The sequence below is a fragment of the Sapajus apella genome, unplaced genomic scaffold, assembly GCF_009761245.1.
Source record: "Sapajus apella isolate SASKATOON/1434 unplaced genomic scaffold, GSC_monkey_1.0 scaffold101, whole genome shotgun sequence".
In the NCBI taxonomy this organism is placed as follows: Eukaryota; Metazoa; Chordata; class Mammalia; order Primates; family Cebidae; genus Sapajus; species Sapajus apella.
This window is the reverse complement of record NW_022437041.1, coordinates 7297612-7320479: the sequence shown is the minus strand read 5'-3', so window position 1 is coordinate 7320479 and position 22868 is coordinate 7297612. Positions and strand designations below refer to the sequence as shown.

Genomic DNA, 22868 nt, shown 5'->3' with positions numbered 1-22868 from the left:
TTGTATCTCCAGGAAAGGGCCTGCCTTTGTATCTCCACTGTGCTAGGTCACTGGCAGGGAGGGACCCTTGAAAGGTGCGGCCTGGTGCCACTGCAGCAGCTGGCTGTCAACCAGTTACACTTCCTATATGGAAATCGTGAGGCACAGTCTCCTGACAGAGACTCTCTGCCAGGCCCAATACTCCAAATCTCAAGGAAATGAGATTTTCAAGACTGCTGGAGCCCTGGCCACTCTGCCTCAAATAGCAGGGAAATCTAAAATTCTAAACATCAGTATTTTAAGAGGAGTGATAGCGATTGAGTGCAGTCTTTGTATAACGTGTGCATTGAAAATTAATTTTGAATTTTCATACATTGGCGTTTATAGTTTTGTGAGTTGGTCACAGTTTTACATCAGATAAGGAGGAGTCAAAGGACAAACGATGTACAGAATCTGTAAAACAAACAAGACTCTCCAAAGTATGCTTTCTTTTCTTCCTTTTTTCTAATAAAAACAGGATTCTCTCACTGCTCTGAAATGAATGGATTCCTGGTTGATTTAAGATGACTCTGCTTTCTAAATATGCCAGCTTGAATCCATGCAGGGCTCGGTGTAGTGGAAGTAAAGCAACTGCAGCTCCTGGCAAAGAAACTTCAGTACCTGCAGAGCAGACCAGCAACAGATTTCACCCCAGAGGAAGGTACTTACGGGGAGCACCTTCTGCCATTTCGATGGCGGTGATTCCCAAAGACCACAAGTCGCTCTGAAAAAGAAGGGCAGACACACACATAAATTCAATCAACAAAGGAAAACTTGGTTAAACCCGGTAATTGCTTCAGAGCTGCCGGTGGGAAAGGCATTCAGTTGTCTGTTTACAAACCTATTTCTTCCACTAACCTTCGAAGCAGAAACAATCTTATTTGCTTTTCATTGATAATACCATTCATGGAGTTTGGCACATGGCAGCTTATCAATAAATGTATAAAAAAATGAATATAAAAATGTTTAAATTAATTCATTACTGAAATATACCTGTAGATTGATGCATAGAAATTGCTGCCATCCGACTGTTTATAACACCATCATTGAGCTATAATTGTCATATAATAAACTACACATAAAGTGCACCAGTTGATAAAGTATGACGTGGGGACACTCCTGTGAGCCCATCACCACAATCAAGACAGTAATCATATCCATCATCCCCCAAAGATCTCATTTGCCTCCTTCCTTTCCTGCCCGAATCCATCCCTACTCTTGTGTCCCTAGGCAACCAATGATCTGCTTTCTATCACTATGAATTAGTTTGTATCTTCCAAAGTTTTATATAAGTGAAATAATATATGTGGTCTTTTGTATTTGCTCTCTTTCATGTAGAATGATGTTTCTGAAGACCATTTGGGTTGTAGCACATATCAGCACTTCACTCCTTTTTATTGCTGTGTAGTATTCCATTCTATGGACACCTCACTGCTTTTGCATTTGGACTGCTTCCAGTTTGGTCTATTACAGATACAGCTGCTGCAAACATTGATGTCCAAATCTGAGGGTGTATGCTTTTATTTCTTTTAGGTAAAGACCTGGGAGTGGAATGACTGGATCATATGGTCTGTGTTATTTATATTCAGTTGTTTTTAACCAATGAAAATAGCAATTTCATATGGTTTTACCTAATAAGATGAGGACAGGGAGACTTTCTGATGATGACATTCACTGATGTCTCTCTAGTGCTTAGATCAGAGTTGGGCAGAGTAGGAGATACTCAATATATTTGTTGAATAGATAAACCGTCTATCTGTAAGTAGACTAGTATGTAAAATAGAGACAGTATACATTTATATTATTTCTTATGCTCAGACTGACTTTTATTCTCAGAACAGAATTTTCTAGGCCAATGCCTCCACTTCTACCTCTCCATCTCTAACAATATTCTCCTCCCAAACTCTGTGTCTGTGACTCAATAGTCTCTAAATATTGGATGGGAGAGGGCAAATCAAGAGATAGGGAAAACCTGGTTAGAAAACACCAAAGAGAGGCTTGCTACCACCGTTTCACAGCAGATTGGTAAGAAAATCTAATACCAAACTTGGTTCAATGGCCCACATCCTAATTTAGATATCTCATTTTAAATACCTCATGCATTTTGTACATTTTTCAAACTTCTCTCAGAATAGAGTGATTGAACTTAAGTTTCCTTGCCATTACCATCAAACAAATGTCAAGGCCACGTGAAAAAGAGATGTAACTGGAAGAGAGCTTCATAACATTCCTAACATTCATGTTGAGTCAATCCCTAGAACTAAGTTTCTCAAAATCCTGTGAGTGACATTCAGGGCTGTTCAGTAACTGGGCAGAGGACCATACAATGTGGAAGGGGTTTTCTGGGGGGTCTAGGCTCTTGCCTAAAGTGCAGTCTACCTGAGAGCAGGTGGCTGGAGCACATGTGTAACCTCACACTAGGAGCAAGGGGGATTCTTTAAATGTTACCAGTTCTCAGTTCAACTGGGAATAGCAATGCACTTTCACAACACCAACATCTCAAAACTCCGAGGAACTCTCTGCATACAACACAACTCACAAAGGCAACCCTTGTCCCTTCTCTTTGTTATGTTTCAAGATGTACACAGATTTTCATTAAACACAATCTGCACCCCATATTTCTCTAGCCTAGCAAGTGACTGAGTTTCCCGGAGGCTCTTGGTCTCACTTAGTGAGATTATTTCCAGAGGTGATGGGGAAGGCTCGGCCTGTCTATTACAAGTTGGCTCAGGAGCAATAACTGGTAAAGATGAAAACACCATTCTATTGTACCTGGGGTTTTATGGTTGATAGACAAAGATAATCATTTGGGAACATGACAAACACTGAGTCATTCACTGTTCAGGAAACTTTAAACAGAAAGCACAGCAAGAATAGTCTGGAAATGGTAGGTTGGCTCTAAAAGTACCTGTGCTATTTCGATAAGACTCTAGTATCTCCAGACCTTGGTACTTCTACCCCCATATACCCCAAATCCCTAAGAATTGAGTGTTTCTATAGTATGAAATAAGGCACAAGTAAGAAGGTGGCAGTAACTACAACAGAAGATTCACATTTAAATAGCTTTCAAGTCCAGGAAGCTTTGAGCTAGGTTGAAAACCAATATATGTGAAAGAAAATGATGGTTCTGGGGTAAGAAGGGCTCAAGGCCAGGCCTCAGGTGGTGGAGAAGGAAAATGCTCAGAGGGCCCAGACACACTTCTACCTTTGGATCTTGACTCAAGGTGTTCCCTCTGCCTGCAGCACCTCACCAGTGATGTGCTGGCTGATTCTCCTCCCCAAAGCCTACTCAACCCCTGTGTTCTCAGTGAGGACCACTGTGACCTTCCCCATATTTGTCCCTCACAGAACTAAGTACCTCTAACATACGACATATTCATTCATCACTAATTTACCATGTTTTGTGTTCATTGTTTGTGTCCTTTACCTCCAACACACATACATAAGAGCATAAGGGCCACAGGGCAAGGATCTTTGTTCTGTTGTTTGATATATCCAAAGTACCCAGAACAGTCCCTGGTACACAGTAGGCCCTTAATAAATATTTGTTGAATGAATGAACAAATGAAAGATACATGACAGAAAGTAGCAAAACCTATCTAGGGCTGGTAGACTCTTTGTAGATCATCTAGCCCAGCCTTTCATTTCACAAATGAGGGAAAGTGACTTGCCCAAGACCAGAGAGTAACTTAGCAGCTGGTTTTAAACTGAGTTAAGTATTCTGCCTCCTAGGCCAGTTCTCTTTTAACTATCATCATAATGTAAGGACTTGAGTATTTACCATTTTTCCCCTTATCACTTGTTTAATCCATAAAATAATTACTTCAGATTCCTACTTTGTCCATATGACTGAAGGTGCTAGCAATTCAATAAAGGTGTCGAGATTCAATGAGGTACTCCAGTTTCCTACGATAAAACTGGCCTCAATTTCCCAATGGCAACATGAATGGTAGAAGGAAAGAAATACACAGGTATTGATTGACTGACTGAGATGAAGTTTCACTGTGTTGCCCAGGCTGGTCTTGAACTCCTGGGCTCAAGCAATCCTCCCACCTTGGCCTCTCAAATGTTGGGATTATGGGCATGACCACACCAGGCTGACAATAGGCCTTTAAATCAGGCAGATCTGGATTCAAATCGAGGTTTCTTATTCAGCTACACGCAGAGTGCTGCTCAGAGCTTGGCTTTTCAATTGCTCAATGGAAATAACCGTGACACACATGTATTGATCAGGTAGCTGCTAGCACAAAATCTGGCACAGAGTGGGGCTCAAGATGATTGATTTCCTTCTCCTCCACTGTCAAGTGACATTGCCTTTGCTTGCCCAACTTAGTCTTCTTTGATTTCCCTCCATTTAGTTGTGGCGGAAATTATTTATTGGCTAATCCAGTGGTCATTTTCAACCCTCATTTTTCTTGCTGCTTCCATTTCAGAGTGTAGCAAAGCCGCCCTTGCCTATGCTGACTCCACTACAGCTAAGGATGGCAGTTAAAGATGTGACATAGTTCTCGCCAATGAGACATAAGCAAACATCTTCTGGGAGCTTTTGCTTTTCCTCAAATAAGGGACAAATACACCTGGTGGCTTGCTAACTTTTTCCCACTTCTTAGTGCCTTAAATAAAGAGCTACAGTATCCATCTTGCAACCATGTGTCAGTAAGCCAACAAATGAATGACGGCAGGACAGAAAGTTGGCGCTTTGGTTTCTGAAGACATCAACGAGCCATCGCATCAAACCTGGACTGCCTGCCTCTAGATTTCTGGTGGCATAAGAAACATATAGACATATACAGCAATAATCTGAAGAAACATATTTTGGCAGTAGGAAAATGGAGAGATCTCCTTTGTTAGGTAATTCTGGATTTATCCCCCAGGAAGTAAGAAGGTTTAAGGAAAAGACATATACTTTATTTGTTATGCATCATCTCAGGATCCCACTTGGGCAGCCTTTCCCCAAGTCCCCAAACACCCCTTTCAAACGAAGGATCACACCACCGCAAATACCTGTGCATACTCTGTTAAATCACATGACCTAGCAGATTCTGCTGCTTCCTTAAGCCTTCATTTGATACCATTGTTACGATCCTTTTTTTCCCCTGGGATTCTCTTGTTTTCTAAAAGGAACATTTATATCCCTGGCCATATATTCCCAAAGCTGCTTGTAAGTTACACTTAACAGCCCTGGCTAGAAAGCCATAAATGTCCTTGACAGGTCTTGTTTAAGCCTTTGGATACATTAGCGAGTCCCAAAGACACTTCAGAACTTAAATAAAGGAGAAAATGCTCCAATTACGACTGGCAAGACAGATCACAGGAGACGAGAAAGAAAAGAGGGAAGAGGAAGATGAGGAGGGAGTTCGGGAGAGATAAGTTTCGTTCATGGCCATGGCGTGACTCATTTTGGCAGGAGCTGGGTAATTCATTATTCCAGAGGTGCTGTGCAGCCTAGCCTGTGGTGTGATTAATGGCCTAGCACTGTGTGCATTACAAACAGAAAAGAGACAAATTTTAGTGCCTTTGGGAAGTCAGAGGCAAGACAGAACTTCTGGCTGCTAGAAAGGGTGGGGGTGAGGAGAAGCTGATACACAAGCAACTTGAGCAGAGCAAGAGAACGTTCCTTCTCGGGCTGGGCTGCTCAACACAGTGAAGAAAAGCAATACTTTTAGATGTCTGAACCAGCCACACAAGAATGAGAGGCAGTGTGGCACAAGATGAGAACCTCAATGTGTACCATGAGGTAGAAGGTATGCTTATGCTCTGCAGCAAGACCCGCTCTGACACAACTAACAACTCTGAGCCCATTTTCTCAACTGCAACATGAAAATAACACATACCTTGAAGGGTTGGTAAGAGAATTTAATAAGGAAATATATGCAAAGTGCCTAAGATACAATGCAGTACACGATACATTTGGGTATTCAACAAATGTGGGTACAGATAGATCCTTAGGACCAGATATCACCAGCTGGCAGTTCAACCAGCAAACCGGAGTCAGGTAAGATGGCAGGGAGCTCTGGTACTCCATGGTGCACACAGGGGTCACAAGGACCGTGCAGGCATAAACAAGAAGCTCACAGGAAGCAAATAGGAAAGCGTGTGTCCTCCCTTCTCCTCCAGACTGGGCCCCCCGCTCTCTATTGCCCCCTGCTGGCAGAGCCTGATAAAGTCAGATGGACAAACAGAAAGGAGGGCAGCTGAGTCCTAGCCCCATTACCATAAAGCAGAGGCAGCATGGCAGTCCAGAGATGACAGACAATAGCTTAATAATGGGCACAGCCAGCACAATGTATTCTATCAAGTTTCACAGAACAGAAAATAGTCTTTTGTTGGGTAACTTACATGTGGCTAGTTTATTCTCTTCAAATATTCCAGGTGGGAAAAAGAAATTGACACATTGTATGTATGGTCCCTAGGGATGACATCTTAACTGAGTGGTAAAAGTTATAGAGAAGCAGATTCTGGCTCAATGCAAGCAGACAATTAGAGGTGTGTAACACAAATATGAGGCTGAACTACATGAAACGGTTGCCTTTTAGGGGTAAAAGATGGCCCCGAATAGCAATACTTCCATATGATAACATAAATACAAAACTATCATATATTGAGTACTTATTAAGTAGTGGGCACTGTATTAATCCCTTTATATAGATTCTCATTTTATTCTACTATAACCTCAGAATAAACAATTTATTATTCTCATTTTATGCAGGTTTAGGAAAAGTTAAATAACTCCCCTGAAGTAATTTGCAAATAGGAGGCAAAGTCTAAACTGGTCCTATATGACTTCAAAGGACTAACTCTCATTAATTATGTTATATATTTATATACTATGTTATGTAGACAGAACTCGGGTGGTGAGTTATGGTCACTGAAGTGGATATAGTTATTAATAATTCCATTTCACACATAAAACAAACTGAGGACAGACATCTCCAGTTCTTTGTCCATTTTCATTTGTTATGTGACCAAAGGAAAATTATTAGAATAGCTTACTTTCTTTCCCTGGGGATCAGCCTATTGCCTGGAAAAGGCACTGGCTGCATTTGACTAAGGAATCCTTTGTAGGTAGGTGTGAACGGGGAGCCACAGAAATACGTTGAATAGGGTTTCTGGTTTCCTGTTGGTGACACGAATGTGGTATGTGGGTCATCTTCCCTCCGACTGAATAGGGAAGACCTTTGTTTGAATCTCAGTACACAGATGCCAGGACTTGTGTGAGAGTGTAAATGCATCATTCTGCAATCTGAATATTGTCCTCTCAGGTGACACCCTGCATGGAGGGAACTCTGCCACTAGCTAGGTTGCTCACTTTATTTCCAACTGAACCTCTTACTTAGAAGAAGAATCTCCACCTTGCCTGAATAATGCCAATTATCTGTGACACAGGGGAAAAGAGTACTTTCTCTACAGCAAGAGCACAATATTCACCCAAACCCTGGAGAGGAGACACCCATGTCTGCAAATAATCTGCAGCACCTGTGTGAAAGTCTCATAAACAGAGTTTGGGCAGATAATAAACAACATTGGTACAGATCGGGCCTGAGGACAGGAATCTGGTGGGGAGTTGGATGAGGGGGCACGCCATTTCACTGTGCATCTCTTACTTCATTGGCTTAACATGAGAGCAAGTCCTGTTTACGGCGCACACACACACAAAAAAAACACGTAACAGGGCAGAAAGATATGGAAAATAAAAACCAAGTTTTCCATCCACATGCCCTATCCAAAATAAATGCTATTAAGTTTTTCCAGGTTCTTTATAGATTTCCCGTGTGTGTGTGTGTGTGTGTGTGTGTGTGTGTGTGTGTGTGTGTGTGTGTCTGTCTGTCTGTCTGTCTGTCCGTCCATCCGTCTGCCTGTCTCCACGGGGTAGGAGGGGTGAATAACACTACATTATGTGTACTATACTGTGGCATTCAGCCACAGAACTTTCTTAGTGGGTGTTTCTGTTAAAGCAATAAATACACAGGACTATAAAATGCTTGGCAGATCCCATCCAACCAAAATGAAATTCAAAGTAGGTTAAAAAAAATTTAAACAGCCTAGGCATTTTGAACAGTTTTATTAATTTCAAATCTTTTGAATGCTTATTATTAAATGGGAAAGCTTTCATTATTGCCCTACATACTTATCAGGGAAATGAAACCTTTCCTTTCACTTGAAGTGTTTTGACAGAATTTCTGAAAACAAGAAAGGAAGGGCCTCCAGGGGAAAGCCAGCACACTAGGCAAATGAGATTCTGGCGCTCCTCCTTAGGAGAGGGTCTATTTTCAGTGAGTCACTTACTGTGCCCAGTAGATATCATGCAAAACCAGACTCTGGGATAAAAAACAGGAGCTCTTCAGACTACTCTGTTACAGAAGATTTTATATTGTTGGGTTAATTTAGGTTTTATAAAAAGTTATAGTAGTCTTTAAAGACATCTTAGACAAATCAAATAATAATAAATAATAAATCAAATAACAAAACTAGGCTATACTCTTTTCTTTTGCCTCTTGCCTTTATTTTACAGGAAGGACTTTTGTGGTAAGAAATCTAATGAAGTCCAGTGGCCAAGTCATCCCTTATTCTAAATCCACACTCTCAGCTGAGAGTGGCTATGGCACATGAGGGCCCAAAGTGTTGACATCAACTTTCTGGGGCTGGGATACACCACTGGGCCAAGCGGACCACCAAACACACAGTGCTGGGTCCTTGGGCTTTGATGGGGTCTCAAATGAACCTTCTATCAGAAACTGCATTCACAGATATAGCTTGACTAATTACTTATACACAATGGAAAGTCTCTAAATGTGCACTAAGTGAATGAATACATAATTTTGAAAGTCAGCATTTTGTCAGGCTGTCCCCTGGTGACACGTCACAGTCTTAAGAATCTTAAACAGAAAAGCGGATAATATATGGTGCCAAGAAAGAAGAAGTAAGGGTATTTAAAGATTAGCATCTTCTCTGGCCCACAGTAAAACTGTCTAAATGGATGAAATGAATCTGCAAAGAATCCCCAAACCTTCCATTGTACCCCAACAGAGTATGGTACGGTATTGTTATTTGATTTGTTATTTATTGATTATTTACTATTTGATTTGTCTAAGATGTCTTTGAAGCCCACTATGAATTTTTTTAAAACGTAAAATAATTCAATATGATAAACCCCTCTGAAGAAAAGTCTTCCTTAGTCATTCTTTTGCCATTCTTCTCCTTACCCATAGCAAATAACCAATGAAGCTCATATTTCTACCATGACTTTTTCCTCCTCGTGCACAACCTACCCTTATGACAATCCTGTTAAATTAATTTGCACTAAGGTCTAAATGATTGATGCAATTGAACCTATTCTATCAGGATCCTTTATGTTTTAATAAAATACACACAGATTCATCTTCAATCTTTTTTTTCCCATTTATTTATTTTATTGCATTTTAGGTTCTGGGGTACATGTGAAGAACATGCAAGATTGTTGCATAGGTACACACGTGGCAGTGTGATTTGCTGCCTTCCTCCCCATCACCGACATCTGGCATCTCTCCCCTTGCTATCTCTTCCCAACTCCCAACCCCCCACCATCCCTCCCCTATTTCCCCCCAACTGACCCCAGTGTGTAGTGCTCCCCTCCCTGTGTCCATGTGTTCTCATTGTTCAACACCCGCCTATGAGTGACAACATGCAGAGTTTGATCTTCTGCTCTTCTGTCAGTTTGCTGAGAATGATGGTTTCCAGGTTCATCTATGTCCCGACAAAGGACACAAACTCATCGTTTTTGATGGCTGCATAATATTCCATGGTGTATATGTACCACATTTTCCCTGTCCAGTCTATCATCGATGGGCATTTGGGTTGGTTCCATCTTCAATCGTTTTAATGTCTCAGGATACTTTTATAGCCAGGTGAACCTCCCAGTGCCTCTGAAATCACTGTGCAACATTATGACCTCTGTGGTTACCCATGCACCGGGCTTTGCCCATACCTAGAGCTCTGCACTGCTCTCATACCTTTTACAATGATCTTAAACCATAGTCCTTAGCCATAGTCTGAGGAGAGAGGACCCAAATATCAGTTTACCTCCAAGCTTTGGCTTGGCCAGAAGGAAAGCCTCTTCTAGGTGCCCTACTGAAAACAAGTCAGTTTGTAGGCACCTACTTTATTTATACAGCAAAGGTCCCATATATGATGGAGTCAATCATACTACTTAAAAGATTAAGCACAGGGGCTGGGCTAGGTGGCTCATGCCTGTAATCCCCGCTCTTTGAGAGGCTGAGTGGGAGGATCACCTGAGGTCAGGAGTTCGAGACCAGCCTGACCAACATGGAGAAACCCCGTCTGTACGAAAAACACAAAATTAGCTGGTAGTGGTGATACATGCCTGTAATCCCAGCTACTTGGGAGGTTGAGGTAGGGGAATTGCTTGAACCCATGAGGCAGAGGTTGTGGCAAGCTGAGATTGCGCTATTGCACTCCAGCCTGGGCAAAAAGAGTGAAACTCTGTCTCAAAAAAAAAAAAAAACAAAAAGATTAAGCTGAGGGCAAAAGCTGCAAACACTGATTCCCCATGGTATGTTACACAGCAGTCTAGAATATCTGTGGCCCAGATGTAGGCTAGTTAGCACTTGTTAGTATAACTATGGTTTGAAGAATTGCTTGTAGCTAATCATGATACACATATCTGGCCTCGGATGTATATTTTGTGGTGTCTTTTCTGAAGGGATTTGCAAATGGAATTATTTAAATATGCTTATTGTTAGCATTTTAAATAAATGACACTTATTTTGGCAGGAGATTAATTTTTAACTTGGCAGCTGTTTTCAGACAGATGGTTGTCAGGTTATTACAGTGACTCACTTTGAAGGAAGGAGGAAAAATTATGGGGGATTATTTTGTTTTCAGACCCCCAAGCTGGCAATTCCCCAAAGAGGCAAATTTTCTGTCAACACTGAGATATGAGGCCTCAAAAACGCTGCAATGTTTGCATCCTTGAGACCTGATTTCAACAATAGCCCCACATGTCGAGAACTAAAAATATTCCTTAAAAGTGAAATTCTTCAAATATACTGTTCAGTTGGTAAATTGGAGATGTATATGGAAGTACAATACAGAGGAGCAAGTTAATATATTGGAAAGAGCTCTGATCAGAAAGTTTGGAGACCTGCATTCAGGTGCCACCTCTGAGAAGATCACTAACCGGGTGAGCACCTGCAGACTTCTGCCTCAGTTTCTTCATCTGTAAGATAAGAGTATTTGCAGAGGATCATTAAAGTGTTTTAGTATAAAGTTCATGCACCTCTGAAACCAGCCCGGGTAGATCAAGTTTTGCCCAAATTGTCCTGTAATGTACACAAAGACCACAGGGTGTCTCTCTATCGAATGCATAGCCTGGAAACCCACACACAGTTCCTAGATTCCACTACCCCCACTTTCATTGTCTTGACTTTCAGTCACAGTTTATTAGAAAGTCATGCCACCTGACAGTCCAGACAATAAAACTGAAGGGCAATAACCCAAAATTATGTTTGATTATCAGCTAGCAGAACAGAAAAGAGAAGCGCTTCTTGGAGAAATCTACTTGAACACAGCTTTGAATTTATTAGCAAATTTCTAGCTTATAATATAAAGTAAAAAGTCACAAGTCAAATCTCTATGAAACATCAGGCCACACAACAGAAATACTATAAAGCAGTCACCAATATTCCATTTGATTCCCTCTCATTAAAAAAAACAGATAATTATACTTTGAGCATTGTAGAAACGAGTGAGTCTGATTATCCTCAATCAGAAAAAGATGACTCAAGACAACAACACCTTAGTTTAACATAAAAAGCTATCATAATAATCTTCCAAAAACCTAAACCATAACCAAAATGGACATCTAATCTATTTTCCAATAATAATAAGAGTAAATTTTAAAAATATATAGAAAATGATTTAAACTTTTTTTTTCAAAAAGGCAATCAGATATGATAGGTGAATTCATTAAAAAGATCCTCACTTGAAGCACACATGGACACAGGGAGAGGAACATCACACACTCAGTGGAGTGGTGTGATGGGGAACTAGGGGAGGGATAGCATTAGGAGAAATACCTATTCTAGATGACGGGGTGATGGGTGCGGTAAACCACCATGGCACGTGTATACTTATGTAACAAACCTGTACATTCTGCACATGTATCCCAGAACTTAAAGCATAATAAAAAAGAAAAGAAAAAAAAGATCCTCACTTGAATGTCTTATAAGTCTTAAACTCAAATAATGTTATTCAGTTTTCCCTTGGGATCACATAAATCATAAATATAAAGGCATGTGAGAATTCTCCAACTGCATGACCCCGGATAAGATGGTAGGCATCGTTTTGAAACATAACAGAGAAGTCATACCTTGAAATCATATGTGGCATCTGGGTTTTCGTCACAGGCAATAACTTCTGGTGCCATCCAGTAGGGAGTTCCAATGAAAGTATTCCTCCTGCCCACTGTTCGATCAAGCTGGGCGCTGACTCCGAAGTCCACTATTTAAGAGAAGACAAGTAAGTCAAGTCTATGATCTTAGGTTTTATATGGTGATACAATGAATGAATTATTTTATTGTGGTAAAATATGCATAACAAAGTTTACAATTTTACCATTTTAAAATGTACATTTCTGGGGCACCAAGTACATCACATTGTTGTACACCATCACCACTAACCTCCAGAATTTCTCATCTTCCCCAACTGAAACTTTGAACCTATTAAACAATAGCTCCCAATTTCCCCTTGCCCCAGCCCCTGGCAATTATAATTCTACTTTCCATACCTATAAATTTGCCTATCCTCACTACCTTGTATAAGTGGAATCATACAGTATTTGTCTTTTTGTGACGGGTTATTTCATTTAGCCTAATGTCCTCGAGGTTCGTCCACATTGTAGCATGTGTTAGAATTTCCTTCCTTCTCAAGCTCAAATAATATTTCATTGTATGTATGGATCACATTTTGTTTATCTATTCATCTGCTGATGGGCTCCTGGGTTGCTTCTACCTTTTCTTGCTATGAATATATGTTTTTAAACTGCATGTAAAAATGGATGAAGCGTACCAATGAGGAAGGCGCAAAGAATTATGTTTGGTTACACCAAGGCTCCACAGGGACCAAAAATAGGTGTTATAGAAAAAAGTAAGCTTGGTTGTCATAAAGGGTAGTATTTTTGGGGATACAAGAAAAATGATTAAAAGCAAAAGTCTGGAGTCAGGCTGCCTAAGTTTGTATCTCATTTCTGCCACCTACTAGTGGTATGACCTAGGCTAGTAGATGAACCTCTTTGAGGTCCGATTTCCTACTCTGTAAAATGAGGATGATATCTGCATAGAGTTGCTCTGATGTTTATGAGAGATAATCTATGGAAAATGGTCATGTACAGGGCCTGGCATAGAATATACACTTAACAAGTAACTATTAATTAGGGATGCAAGAGTGCTCTCAGGATAGCTTACCTAGTTGGTACATATATAACTGCTTAGCCTACACAATGCATACTTTTGTTTTTAAAAGAGAATATTCATGAGCTGAGAAAGTTTGGCCCCAAATGCTAACTAAGAAAAAAATGGAAATCATATATTTCAACAAGAAGAAAGAGCAAATGTTTGGGACATAAACATAGAAGATGTTTAAATCTCTTTGAAAATATACAATCATGTGGACAGTGATCCTTTGCTAGATGACAAGTCAAATATCCTATTGGATATTTGTCAATTCGTGCTCTTACTCATACACATCAAGCAAGAAAATGCACGTGGTAACTCTCTAGTTTATTTGGACAGTCCCAGATTTGTTGCGGAAAAAGCTCTAATGGAGATGCCAAAGAAAACGATTCTCCGACTGATGGATGTGGGGATAATCAGTATGCACCTAAAGTAGAATATTGAGCATCCATTTTGCACAGGAGCCCAAGGTAATAACAAAACCAATGTAAATATAATTTAAACCTATGGTACTATACCAGGAATTGATTATTCTGAATATGCCTGTGTATATTTTAATGAAAAAAAAATTGGGCCCTAGTGATCTGTTGTAGCAGCAACAATATAAACAACAGAGGAGCCCATTTAAAAGTTTGTCACTTCTAATCTCTACTGAAACAAAAAAGTCTCAATTATTTCTACATATTGATTAAGCAAATGGTTCTGTTCCTACATTACATATATATATTCGTTCCTCAGAATGCCTTGAGAAAATATTGTTTTAAATAGACAAAGAAATATTTTCCTTTCTATTTTTAGGGCAATGCCCTCCACAGTGACAAATTAACATTAATTTTTTAAAACTGTTGGTATAATCACATCACTTCCTGCAATACCAAAGCTCACAGGATTCTGCTCTTACCTAGTTTAACTTCTGCATTTTCAGTCAGCAAGACATTCTGCCCTTTAATATCTCGATGAATCACTTTATGCTGGTGGAGGTGACTCAGCCCCTAGAGTGATGGAGAGTCAAGAAGGGTTAATAGGAACATAAACCAAGATGCAAATAAATTATTTTGAATGTTAATGATCCAAAAAATTTACACTCACCCAGACATACTTTTCAGAATTATAATCACATCTTTCATGTGTTCATAGTACTCTTCTAACTGTAGGTAATTGATCAATACAAATTAAAATACATAGGCAGTCCTTGCAATGCATGGCGCTGTGTTTAATGAAATGCTTGCATATCAGATCTGATTATCAGGTATCAGGGAACCACGCAAGTGACAATATGGTTCCGACATGAACATGTGTTTCAGTTAACACTACTGTGAAAAGCAAGGACTGCTTGTATTTGCTAGTTTGAAAAAGAACCATCTACACAGTCTCTGTACAGAAAACTAACCTGATTTAACTGAATCCCTGCAGGATTTTTGGCAATATTTGAATTTAAAAGTTAAAATTTACTTTTTGTTATATGATCGATTGATTGATTGATTGAGATGGAGCCTTATTCTGTTGCCCAGGCTGGAATGCAATGGCACGAACTTGGTTCACTGCAACCTCTGCCTCCCAGGTTCAAGCGACTGCCTCAGCCTCCAGAGTAGCTGGAATTACAGATGCCCATGACCATGCCCAGTTAATTTATTTTAGTAGAGACGGGGTTTCACCATGTCGGCCAGGCTGGTCTTTAACTCCTGAGCTTAGATGATAAAGTGCTGAGATTACAGGTGTGAGCCACAGTACCTGGCCTAGTTATACAATTTTAATTAAGCACAGTAAAATATTTCTCAGACCAGCCAAGAAATTTCCCACTGGCTGTAGCCAGTATGCTTCACATTTAAAAGGGAATACAATTTCTATTTCCTTTGTTGGCATTTATCACTGTCATTTTTAGTTTATGCTAGTTTATTCTATTTGTGACTTTGTGCTCATTATGTGAGATAATTATTCAGTGACAACTAAACCTGTTTGTGTTCCACTTCTTCATGAATTACTCTGTTTTTGGCTTTTTTTGTGGTGCAAATTCTTTAACCTACAGACTTACTCTAAAGTAGTCACATAGTTTTCAGATAAATTATAATCTAAAAGAATCTAAAATTGGAGCCTTAAATTATTTTATGTTAACACTTGATAATTCAAGGCATTGGGTACCCAAGTGTTATCACTTTATTATTTATACTTCTTTGCTCTTTTAATTTTTCTCCATAACAACAAAACCATGGTATGAAAAATGAAGTTGACACAAAAAGAAACAAAACTAGATATCTGAATTCTCTTGTCAAAGAAATTCAGGACATTATAGATGTCCAAAAAGACCCATATATACATTTAGAAATATCAGGAAACATAAACTATGTTATAGAAGGGTTTGAGGCACTAGTTTAGGTCTTAAAAAATTGCCCTTCTTATCTGTTCAGTTTGTCACAAGGTAGGAATCTGGCAGATTTAAATGTGTGCTTTTCACAGTATTTACGTACCCCATGAATCCTTAAGAGAGGGACTGAAGATCCCTTTCCCTCTTTCACCACTGAAGTGGTTGAAAGCAGAAATAGAGCATGGAAGTGAGCCAAAAGTTCTTTTAATTAGATCATACAATGCATGGAGGTCGTCTCTAAAACCTCTTGTGGCCAGAGACCTTTGGGTGATCAAATGTCTCTTCCAGTGAGTCATGTCTGAAATGCTGATATCATTCCAGAGAGTGTATTGGAAAAAGGAGGAATACCACTGTTTTCACACATTGAAAGGTACTGAAAGATGCTCATGTGATGAAACATCCCTGCTACTTTTAGAACCATGAAGATTAGATCAGATGACTGCTCCCTTGCAGGGTTCCCCAGCAGTGCAGAAAGGCACACTGGGCAGAACCATCCCTAGAGGCCTGACAGGTTCTTGGCACCCACTGAGTGGTCAGAATGATTAAATAATCCATCAGGCTCTACCTGACTGAGCAAAATTTTAAGTCAGAAATTCAAAGTAAGTTTGCAAAATCAAAACATACATCAGATGTGAAGGACATTGCTTTTCCTCAAATTTTGTTTTGTGTTCTGTATAAGAACACAAAATACATAATTTATATTTTTGCCTACCCCAAGCCATGGAGGTCTTTTCTTAAGAGCTTTAATTTTTACACTTTTCCCATTTACATCTATAACCCAGATTGAATTAATTTTTGAATATGGTATGTAGCTGTTGTCAAGTTTCATGTTTTCTTACAGATATTCAATTGATCAAGTCCTACTTACTGATAAAAAGCACCCTTTCCTTTGTCACAGACCAGGTGTCCATATGATGTGGGTCTGTTCCTGGACCCTTGATTTTGTTCCTTTGGCCATTGTCTCATCTTGTAATAATGCTACTCTGTCTTAATTTATCAGTAGCTTTATAACAAATCCTGATAACTGGTAGCATAAATCCTCCTCTTGAAGTTTTGTTCTTCAAGATTGCCTTGGTTATTCTTGGCCCTTTGCATTTCTATATAATTTTTTTTAAAAAATCAGCTTTATCAATTTCCACAAATATGCCTATAGGAATTTAAACTGGAAGTTCAATGAAACCATGGATCAAACTGGGTAGAAATGACATCTTTACAATACTGAGTATTCAAATCTGTGAAATCATATACACCTCCATTTATTAAGGTCTTCTTTAATATTTCTCAGTAATATTTTGTCATTTTCAGGATAGAAGTCATTCACATCAATGTTATAATTTTAAAATTCCATTTTCTATTTGTCTTTTGCCTAATTTGGTTTGATTTAATGAACAAACATCATCTTCTTATGCCTTCGTTCGTTTTTAAGTTGTATCCATTTCATCCATCCACCCAAAGCATATAATCTATCTTTCAAAGGCATATCTTGAACACACAGTTAAAAAGTTTTAACTTTTGTTCACTTAAACTAAGAAGGCAGAGCTTATAAATAAAAATTAATGGCCAGGAAGATCCAGTAAGAATGCTCGGTAGACATATTATAACCTCCATATTAGCAGGAAGGGATGATTAAGCTAGTCTGAATGAACTAAAATATACCCAATTACTTTCTTTTTCCTGAACTCAGTTCAGCAAATATAACACTATTGTCTAGATTTCCTGGTTGGGGCATTTGTGGGCCAACTGGTCAAACAGGCAGTCTTGTTCTGCTATTTTGATTAGTTTAAGTGATTGGGTCTCAAAGATTTTTTTTAAAGGTAAAGTCAGTTAAACTAGGTTGTATGTATAGGAATGACTAAAGTCACACAATCCTTATAAACTTTATATGCTGGGAAGGTATTACCCCGTTAAGAATAATATACTAGTTATTAACTTTCACAAACAGATAAATGAGTGATCAAAATTTCTCTTAAAATAATTCATTTCCTAAGTGGAACACTGTATTTATGATCTAAAATCAGGTTTCTGATTGGAAACAGCATTCAAAATGAATCCCTTTTTAAGTGAAATCACCCAATGTCAACCTAAATGAAAAGATGCTCATCGCTCATCTCCAGAATGGCTCTCACATCCATTAGGGCAGACCTTCACACCAAACTACCACCTCCACCGACAGGATAAACTTTTAAAGCGTTTTTGATATGCTTATGAATTTCATTAGAAAGTCAGAACAAAGTTCAGTCCCTCCTAAGAGATCATGTGTTGCTTGAAGAATCTGGGAGGTGGACCAGACCCCACTTGTAACCTACCCGCAAGATTTCCCTGCAGATGTACGCGATCCATTCCTCTTTCAACGTGTTACCTTTCGTGTTCTTGATCAGGTCGGTGACAGAGCCAGCACCACAAAATTCCATCACCAACTGGCAAAGGAAGCAAACAAACCATTATTTTAACGATGCTTCACAGATTCTATCAAGTTGGCGTAAGAAAGCACAAGTAATCGGCTAGTTTGGAATGCCCTTCCTGCAAAGAAAAAGTAATCATAAAACAACATATAAAACACATATAAAACAACATATAAAACACATATGCTTTTACCTTCATTTACTCCCAAAATGATAGAGAAGAAAGACTATTTTTAATTTTTTCAACCTGTAAGTTATAGTTGGAAGTCGAGGAAACTCTCCATATTCTTAGTTATTTTTTGTTTGTTTGTTTGTTTTTATTTTTGAGACAGGGATTTGCTCTGTTGCCAGGCTGGAGTGCAGTGGTGCAATCTTGGCTCACTGTGACCTCTGCCTCCCTGGTACAAGCGATTCTCTTGCCTAAGCCTCCTGAGTAACTGGGACTACAGGGGCCCACCACATCCAGCTAAGTTTTGTATTTTTAGTAGACAGTGTTTCTCTTGGCCTTGTGATCCGCCCACCTTGGCTTCCCAAAGTGCTGGGATTAGAGGTGTGAGCCACTGTACCCAGCCTCTAAGTATTTTTTTTTTAAATGGGAGTAGGTAGATGGCTCAGACAAAATTAATAACCTCTCTGTTTTTGCTCATCAGTCAAATTTTCACATAAATTAGGTTTATTCCCCTATCAGAAAGAACTATGGTTCTCTATGTGTCCCAACCTAGGGTTACAGAAGTGCAGACTGTTTATGTTATTGGTTTGTAAGTGGCATTGTAAGCTGTCAGTGTGGGGACTATCTGTTTTTAATTAACTTCAGCGAATGTTCCCAGGAGGTTGGGCACATCAAATAAATTCAATAAACAATAAACTCTAATTTAGCACCTTTCATCCAAAAGCTCCAAGCACTCTATAAATATAAACTCATTACAGTACTTAGCAACTTATAAAATAGGCAGAAAATAAACATCGCCCTTACTTAATGGGATGTAGAGACCATATGAAAAAAAAAGAATCATCTATGTGCTTTTACATGCATTTTTCTAGGCTTAGAAAAACACATCCATTTCCAGACTTTCACCTTTAAAAATATCTTCAACAAAGGTCACCTTATTAGGTACTTACATATTTTTTATGATTATATAAAAAGAATTTATAATAACTAGCAATCAACTCCTGACTTGGTAATAGAGACAGAACTAAACAGATCCTCAATAAAATCACATTGATGGCTTTGGCTTTGTCCAAATCTACATTCCTGATATCAGCACTATGTTTCCACGTCCTAAAAGATAACTTCACCAGGCTGCAAAATCTTCAGGCAGAAATTATTTTTTTCTTTTTCTCTGTATACCTAATAGAAACCCAATACAATTTCATGAAATGAGTTTCATGAATAAGTTTCCAAAGCCTGTTCTGACTTTTCTTATGATTCCACAAAGGCTAAGGAAACCTTTCCACCTTCTCTAAGAAGCCAGGGAAGTTGCAAGATCTGTAAGTGTTTATAAGGAAATTTGGGAAGTTCCATAAGTAGACTACATTCCAACCAGATAAAACTTGGTAAATTACAATACGTAATAGCCCAGAAACTACCAAAGACCCAACATCATGTCAAAAAGGATTCATTTTGAAGAGACTCCAAGTGGCGAAAGGCGGGATAATTTGAGCATCGATAAGAATAATAGCTGTAATGTGAAGAAGCACTTTAAATGTTCTTAATTAAATGCCTGAATAAAGTCACCCCCCTCCAAAGAATATGACTGGCACTGTTAGAAGAAAATAACGAACCAACTTATTTTGAGAGCTGACAAATAAAAGGAAAGACTGAAGAGTTTATACTGCCTTTTTAACACAAATCTTACCACTGGGTAGTTGAATAATAAAAGAGGGACAGTTTCTCTTCATCAAAAGTAGGTATTCCATGTAGTAAATGAAGAAAACATGGTAGAATTAGAATGCCACTATTGTGTGCCTCTTAATAAGCTAGCAGACTCAGGCAGTGATCATCAACGACTGTTAACATTTTAAAAAAGTAAATATAATTTGCCTCGATAAAAGAACCCACATTACCTAGGAAGTAGTATTGCCAAAAAATAAAAACAAAAATCTGAATCTGATCAAGCTTAGCTCCAACCACTGATTTACAAGAGATTCAGAGAGCTGAGGAACATGTAACCTCCTGGGGATACATTCAACAAAATCTAGACCAGGATATTAGTCAAGACAAGGAGGTTTTTTCAATACATAGATGGCAAGGGAGGAAAAAAAGAAATGGAAAGAAAACCTATAGATTTCAAAACACTTAAAAAGATATACCAACAAATTGCAATGGGTGCACCTTATTTAGACATTGGTTTTTTTTTTAAAAAAGAGATGTTAAAATTTTCGAGATAATTACAGTTCTGAATACAGAGTTAGATATTTGAGGATACTCAAGAAATCTGGTTAATATTTTTAAAGTATAATAATGGTACTGTGGTTTTATAAAAAAAAGTTCTTATCTTTTAAAGAAAAATGCTGAAATACTTGTGGATAAAATTATATGACAGTTTCTTCTATAAATAATGCCGAGACAACTGGATATCTACATGCAAAAAGTGATGTTAAACCTTTACCTCATATCCTATACAAAAAAATTAACTCCAAATGGATCAAAGACCTAAATGTAAGAGCTAACCCTATAAAACTTTAAGGCAAAGCCACAGGGGTAACTTCCTTTGACCTTAGATTTAGCAATGGCTCCTGAGATATGACAACAAATCTACAAGCACCAAAATAAAAAAATAGAAAAAATTAATTTTATCAAAATTATAAACATTTGTCAATGAAAGGATAATATCAAGAGAGTGGGATAAGTATTTATCCCCACAGAATGGGAAAGTATTTGCAAATCATATATCTGATAAAGGTCTACTATCCACAATATATAAAGAACACTTACCACTCAATAACAAAAAGACAAGCAACCCAATTTAAAAATAGGCAAAGGACTTGAATAGACATTCTTCCAAAGAAGATATACAAATGGCTAACAATGACATGAAGAGGCACTTGATGTCATTGGTCATTAGGAAAATACAAACCAAAACCACAATGAGATACCACTTTACAACCACTAGGATGGATATTAATATAACAAGGGGGAAAAAAGGCAGAAAATCGCAAGTATTTGTGAGGATGTGGAGAAATTGGAACCTCTATACACTGCTAATGGGAATGTAAAATGGTGCAGTCACTGTGGTGCACAGTTAATGGGTTTCTCAATAAGTTAGACACAGAATTGATACAAGACCCAACAATTCCACTTCTAGATGTATACTCAAAAGAATTGAAAACAGGTGTTCAAACAAAAACTTGTACATGAATGTTCAAAGTAGCACTATTCACAGTAGACAACAACAGAAATAACCAAAATGTCCATCAACAGAAGAAGAGATAAACAAAATGTGGAATATCCATACAACAAAATATTATTCAGCCATGGAAACGAATGAAATACTGATGCATGATACATGGATGAATCATGAAAACACAATGCTAAGTAAAAGAGAAGCCAGGCCAAAAAAAGGCCATGTATTGTATGATTCCGTTTATATGAAATATCCAAAATAGGCAATCCATAGAGACAGAAGTAGACTAGTGGATGCCAGGGACAGAGGGTAGGGAGTAAAAGGAATGACTATTTAATGGGTACACAGTCTCCTTTTGGGGTGATGAAAATGTTCTGGCACTAGACAGTCACGATGGTTGCATAACATTGTGACTATACTTAATTGCCACGAGTTATACATTCTAAAGTAGCTAAAATTTAGGGAAATTTTATGTTAAGTTTATGTTACCAGAATTTTAAAAAATGACATAAGTTTTGTTCCAAAATAATCAGAGGGGGCAAAGTAGATAGGCATGTAGATGGGCATGTGGATGGGGTGGAATTGGCCACTGGTTGAAGGCTGTAGGGGCTGGTTTTGGGCACACAGGTGTTCACTATACTGTTCTGCCTTTTTTGGTGTATTTTTAGGAGTCTCCAGAATACAAAGTTAAAGAAAGTCCCATATGTAGCAAATCGGGGTTCAATGCCAGCAGGATGGACCAAAGAAACATCTTTTGGTAGCAGGAAATGAGTATTTTCCTGAGTGAGCAAAACATGTTTGTGTCCCTTCTCTAAGTCTCATTTTGAAAAGCGCATTGACCAGGCCTCCTGTGAATACATCTATTGCTCCAGTATCAGCTAGAGAAAATGTTCCACCACTGAGCTCTATTAGGCCATGTAATTACAGCTCCCAAGGAAAGCAATGGAAGCCCAGCGACTTGAGTCTTTCAAAATTAGATTGGACAAAATACTTTCAAATATTCAGTAGAAAACAATCCTACTCTAGCCAGGCACTACTGTCAGTGATTTCTATAATTTCCTTTTCCATTCAGCTCCAGCTGAAGGCAGCTAAATTCTTTTCATCTCACTATGGAACAAAATGATTGTGAAACTATATAACGAGATTTTTAAAAAAAGAAAGAAAAAATCCTAGCACTTGCTAGCAATCAGTTCCTAGAGCCACGCAGCAATGCTGATAATTACTGCCACACACAGCAGGGACCCTCACTCTCCATAAGTAACCTCATCACATTAATAAACAGAAACAGAGCTCA

At 38.6% G+C, this 22868-nt stretch overlaps 1 protein-coding gene across 8 annotated transcripts in view; it reads right to left on the bottom strand.

The window, feature by feature from the left end:
• Positions 1-22868, bottom strand: part of TNIK (TRAF2 and NCK interacting kinase) — a 410529-nt gene that overhangs the window by 111234 nt on the left and 276427 nt on the right. For all 8 annotated transcript variants that reach the window (XM_032258265.1, XM_032258273.1, XM_032258266.1 and 5 more), the window contains 4 exons: positions 18135-18245; positions 14368-14458; positions 12386-12516; positions 688-742 (listed from right to left, as the gene is read on the bottom strand). In XM_032258265.1, the coding sequence (XP_032114156.1) occupies positions 688-742; positions 12386-12516; positions 14368-14458; positions 18135-18245 (388 nt within the window). The remainder of the gene's footprint in view (positions 1-687; positions 743-12385; positions 12517-14367; positions 14459-18134; positions 18246-22868) is intronic.